This window comes from Chrysochloris asiatica, unplaced genomic scaffold, assembly GCF_000296735.1.
Source record: "Chrysochloris asiatica unplaced genomic scaffold, ChrAsi1.0 scaffold00002, whole genome shotgun sequence".
In the NCBI taxonomy this organism is placed as follows: Eukaryota; Metazoa; Chordata; class Mammalia; order Afrosoricida; family Chrysochloridae; genus Chrysochloris; species Chrysochloris asiatica.
The window spans coordinates 11,863,599-11,869,224 of NW_006408520.1; the positions used below are offsets into that span (position 1 = coordinate 11,863,599).

Consider the following 5,626-nt stretch of genomic DNA (forward strand, 5'->3'; position numbering starts at 1 on the left):
GGAACCAACTCCATGGCACATAACCACCACCATATATGCATATATGTTAAGTGCTGTCGAGTCGATTCCGACCCATAGCGACCCATATAGGGTTTCCAAGGAGAAGCTGGTGAGCTTGAACCACTGACCTTACAGTTCAAATGACTTTGTAGTCTGACGCATTAGCCCACAGTGCCACATCAGGACTGTTGTTAAGTGCTGTTAAGTTAGTTCCAACCCATAAGAGGCTGTATAGGGTTTCTGAGGAGCAATTGGTGAGCTTGAACTGGTGAGCTTGAACCACTGACCTTGCAGTTCAAACCAACCTTGCAGTCTGGTGCAAGTGTCACACAAGGAGTATCTATCTATCTCTCTATCTCTCTATCTTCTCTGTCTCTCTCTATGGACGCTGTTTGGCTACTATTAACCCACAGTGTCACACAAGGACTATCTATTTATCTATCTCTTTATCTCTATATATCTCTATGGACTCTGTTTGGCTATTGTGAATAGAGCTGCAGTGATTATTGTTGTACACTCTTTGTTTTCCTACTTTTAAATTCTTTGGGATATTTATCTAGGAGTGTATTTGCTGAGTCATATTGCAATTCTATGTTTAATGTTTAGAGGTAAATCAAAACCGTTTTCAATAGTGGCTGCTCTGTTTTACATTTACATCTGCTTTTTTTCTCCCTAACTTTTTATAACATTCTTAGTGGGGTGAAGTGTTACATTATTGTAACTTTGATTTTTCTTGTTAAGTGCCATTGAGTTGGTTCTGACCCATAGCAACACTTTCCAAGGTGTGGCTGGTGAGCTTGAACTGCTAATGTTCTGGTTCAAACCAACTTGCAATCCAGCTCATTAACCCACAGTGGCACACCAGGAATGTTGTGATGCTGTATGATCAGCACTGGATTTAAACAACAAGATCAGCAGTTCAAATCCACCAGCTACTCCTTGGAAACCTTAGCTAGACAGAGTGGCTATGCTTGCACTTAACAATAACAATGACATTTTTGCATTTAGAAAAAGAATATACAACATAGTAGTCTGAGGTATTTGCAATAGGATTACATTGACAAAGGTTTTTCCAAAATCAGTGATTAGAAAAATAAGCAAATAAATGAATATTAATATTGTCTTGAAGGACATCCCATGATTAGTATTAATGCAAACAAAAAGCAGGGCTTCCCAATTTTATAGAGCAATGAGTATTTCAGGAGATAGATTTGTTCTTAAATTTTTATTTACACTATTTGCTTCTTTGCTTTTACAAAAGGAGATTTTTTTTTTAAATTCTTAGTTCCACAGAGTTTCTTTAGTTTTCTTTTCTCCTACTTCTCATTCTAATTGTGTACTTGCACAGATTGATTCGCCCACTTTATTGACTTTATTCCAGCTAAAATATATGCAGCCAAGTAATAAACAGATGCATTTATTTTCATATGTGGCCTTATCCAAAAGAGAACTTTAATTTACAGAAATGAGCACATAAAAAGATGATCTACTATAGCTACAAACCTCAACTAACTATAGAGTATGAAATGCCCCAAACTTGAGAAATATCTTGTGATGCCATGATTATAAACTTCCACATCACAACTCCGTTCCTCAAGACCCCCAACCTGACCCAAGTCATTTATTTAGAGAATGTAAACAGCTAATAACTGAATCTCAGCTTTGATGAGCGGAAAAAGCTTTATGTTGATATAAGCATCATGTGCTTTAGCATGTATAATTGAATTGAAAATCTAATAGGGTATGGAGAAGAAATATACACTTTTTTTTTCTTTTTCTTTTTCTCTATTTCAGATGGAGCTTGCTAAAGAAGAAAAGTGTGAATTTTTGCCTTTTCTTTCCCCTCGGAAGGTTATAGTAAAAGGTGGAAGAATTGTTGCTATGCAATTTGTTCGGACAGAGCAAGATGAAACTGGAAACTGGAATGAAGATGAAGATCAGATAGTCCATCTGAAAGCCGATGTGGTCATCAGTGCCTTTGGTTCAGTGCTGAGTGATCCTAAAGGTAGAGTGCTTGGAAACTGAAATGTGTTATGCAATTGTCTGTTATTTTAGTGACATAATAGTTTCAAGCTTTCAGAGAATTGTTTTTTACTTTAACATTCATTTCTCTCTTCTACTATGGAATGAAAGCAATCTTGATTTTAAAAGGCTTAGAAATGGTATTTGATGCTTATGTAGAATTAATTTTTAAAAGGCTAGCATTGAAAAAAATACCAGTTCTGTTTTTAATCTGATAATCATAATACATGTTCTATCTTATAATGACATTTGCTTTGTTTCCAGTATGAAAATGTGTTTTTTTTTTCAATTAGAATACAACAAAAAAATGTGGCAGAGAAGTTGTAGTAGGCAATCATCAGTGATTCAGACTAATAATGATATAATGAGTAGGCAGTAATATAACTCATGTATTCTACGTTTTCCACTCCAATCCATCATTAAAAACATCAAAATTCTCAAATTTGAAAGCTTGAACTCCTGTCATTTTGTCTGGATGGTATAAGCAGGCATGTCAAGGAAAAAGTAAATGCTTTTAAGAAAAAGGTAATGGTAAAAAGAAAGGTTTCATATATCATTTCAATTGAATCTTAAGTCAGTCGGTTAAGACTACTTTGTGGTTTTGTGGTACATTTTAGAATGAATTTCAGATGCCTAGGTACCTTCATTTTGTATATTGTTTGCCACTGAATTCACACTGGTAAAATGTCTATTAAGTTTTATCTGATTAGAGGAAAATAAAAGAGGTTTCTCCACATCAGAGATTCATTAGTAACAACAACAAAAAAATCTAAATGACAATTCTTGTCTATGATTTGCTTCACTATCCATCCTAAAATTATATTTTGCTTCTGAAATAGGAAAACATATATATGCATACCAATGAGAATTTTTATGCAGGAGATAAGTAAAACATTCAGCTAGTCATCAGGATATTTTATCTGCAGGACATCAAACATCTTGGTATTTGGAAACATCCAGATGTTTAATGTCATCAAGATAAATGTTTTCAAATAGCTGGATGATGGCCTGAATTTGTCACTTTTCATCTAGATGTTTATGTGATATTGTAGACACAGTCACAGTGTGGTTTGTTTATTCATTAATTGGGTTCATGGGAGAAAAAAAAAAGAACAATGTGTAAATTGAATTTTATTATCTAAAAAAATCATGTTGTTCTTTCTAGTCTGCATATCATCAAAAACTGGGTAAATTCTTGAATTATACTGAACTAGAATTTCTTTTGATGATGTTACTATGAAAAAATGCTTTAATTTACACATGTAAATTTGTGCTCCACAACTGACAATCCTAATATTCTTAAAAATATCTTTTCTCCTAAGCAAACTTAACTATATGTGACTGAAATGATCGTAGAAAGTAAGTCTTGCGGTCTCAGATGTAATTTGGGGGAGACTTATGCTGAGCATATATCGGTGAAAAGTCAAAAGCTTGACTTATTATTTAAAACATGAAGTAAAAAAAAGTTGTGTATTTGTTTAAAAAATACAAATTTTGTTATATAATTTGTATTTTTTATTCAATAATTTATGTAATTATGTTTCTTCCTGTGCTCTATGTCTACTGACACTTACACGTTTACAAAACTCAAAGGGGGAAAAAATGGTGTTTCACTGTTGTTATTTTTCTTCCCTCCTGTTCTGACTTGAAATAGTAAACATCCTGGAAAAAGAATCTCTGAATAGGACTACCTCTTTTATGGCCCTCACCCCAAATTTGGTTTGGATTCCTACTCATAGCGACCTTCATAAACTACTCTTTATGAAATCAGACTGACACATCTTTCTTTCATGGAGCAGGGTTGGTTAGAACTGCCGACATTTCTGGTTAGCAGAACTACTATACCTTAGGCTTCTTTTCTACTTTACTAGGGCCATTTAATGTTCACATTAATGTGAGGTTACTTTTCAACTGATAAGAGTGCTGGAGAAATTATAACGCTCAATAGCAGCCAATTGTCTCCATTTCCATCCAAATTATTACAGCACTAAATGAAAAACATTATTAGGTAGGAGTTGGGGAAAGAATATTTGTTTGAAGTTGATCAAGAGGACTTGCCCCAATAACATTTAAAATCTCAAAAATAAATTCCAAACTATAAAAATTTTCATGTGAATTCACTTATTTATGGCATAATGAAAATGAGTTTGCAAGAAGCAGTTTGCTCATATGGGTAAAAAGAAAATATTTGTGTTTCCCCTTCTGTTTGTTGTTGTTGTTAAGTGCCGTCAAGTTTGTTCCAACCCAAAGCAACCTTGTATACAGTTTCTGACGAGGGGCTGGTGAACTTGAACCGCTAGTCTTATGCTTTAAGTGACTTTTCAATCCAGAACATATTAACCCATGGCTCCATCTTGTCCCATTCTGAGATTAATGGAATGCTGTAGCATAGTTACCTACAACCTTTTTGAAACTGTCTAGCTTTATCTCCACCTTTCTACTTACTTCTTCTTAGCCTCACTTTGCACAGGTTCCAATGAACTATGTGCCAAATGTTGTGATACCTTTTCAGTCCTCATTCTTTTTTCTGTATTTGACAGTGCTATATATTTTTTTCCTGTTTGAAATGCTCTCCTCCAAGACACTTACCCTTTCTGAGTTTCCACTTCTTTACCTATAAAAAAGAAACATAATAATACCTTCTCTCCCTATATCTCAGGGCTGTTGTCAGAATTAAAATGAAATAATGTGAGATTTGGAAACAAAACTGTGAAATATTATTATTGTTTATGACACTCCATATTCATTCTTTTCTTAAATTAATTTAACTATTCCTTTTCAAGAAAACTGATGACTTTTCTTCTTTTGCTGATTACTTTCTACTACTTCCAAAATTTAGAGTTTCCCATTATCTCTTCTAATATTTTTATTTCCTCAGTGGACTGATTGAGTCTCATTCATTCATCCATTTTTTATACATTAATTCCTGTAAGAATTATTTAATGAGCTTATCTGTCAGGTAGTGATTTGTTTGTTGTTAGGTGCCATCGAGTCGGTACCAACCCATAGTGACCTTATGCAAAGCAGAACGAAACATTGCCTGATGCTGGGCCAACCTCACTGCCGTTGCCACACTTGAGTCCATCGATGCTGCCCCTTGGCCAGTCCATCTCGTTGGGGGTCTTCCTCTCTTTCTCTGACCCTCCACCTTACCAAACACGATATCCTTCTCCAGCGACTGGTCCCTCCTGACAATATGTCCAAAGAATGAGAGATAAAGTTTGGCCATCTTGGCTTCTAAGGAGCACTCTGGCTGCACTTTTTCCAAAATGCATCTACTGGTTATTTTGGCAGCTGATGGGACTTTCAATAGTCTTCTCCAACACCATAACTAAAAGTCATCAATTCTTCTACAGTGGTCCTTATTCGCTGTCCAGCTTTCGCATGCATACGAGGTTATTGAAAATACCATTGCTTGGATCAGGCGCACTTTAGTCCTCAAGTTGACATCTTTGCTCTTCTACACTTTAAAAAGGTTCTTGTGCAGCAGATTTGCCTAAGGCAATACATTGTTTGATCTCTTGACTGCTGCTTCCATGAGTGTTGATAGTTGATCCAAGAAGAATGAAGTCCTTGAAAACTTCACTCTTTTCTCCATTGATAA

At 35.0% G+C, this 5,626-nt stretch overlaps 1 protein-coding gene across 1 annotated transcript in view; it reads left to right on the top strand.

The window, feature by feature from the left end:
* Nucleotides 1-5,626, top strand: part of DPYD (dihydropyrimidine dehydrogenase) — a 1,478,957-nt gene that overhangs the window by 625,269 nt on the left and 848,062 nt on the right. The window contains exon 15 of the mRNA XM_006831042.1: nt 1,795-2,005. Within this exon, the coding sequence (XP_006831105.1) occupies nt 1,795-2,005 (211 nt within the window). The remainder of the gene's footprint in view (nt 1-1,794; nt 2,006-5,626) is intronic.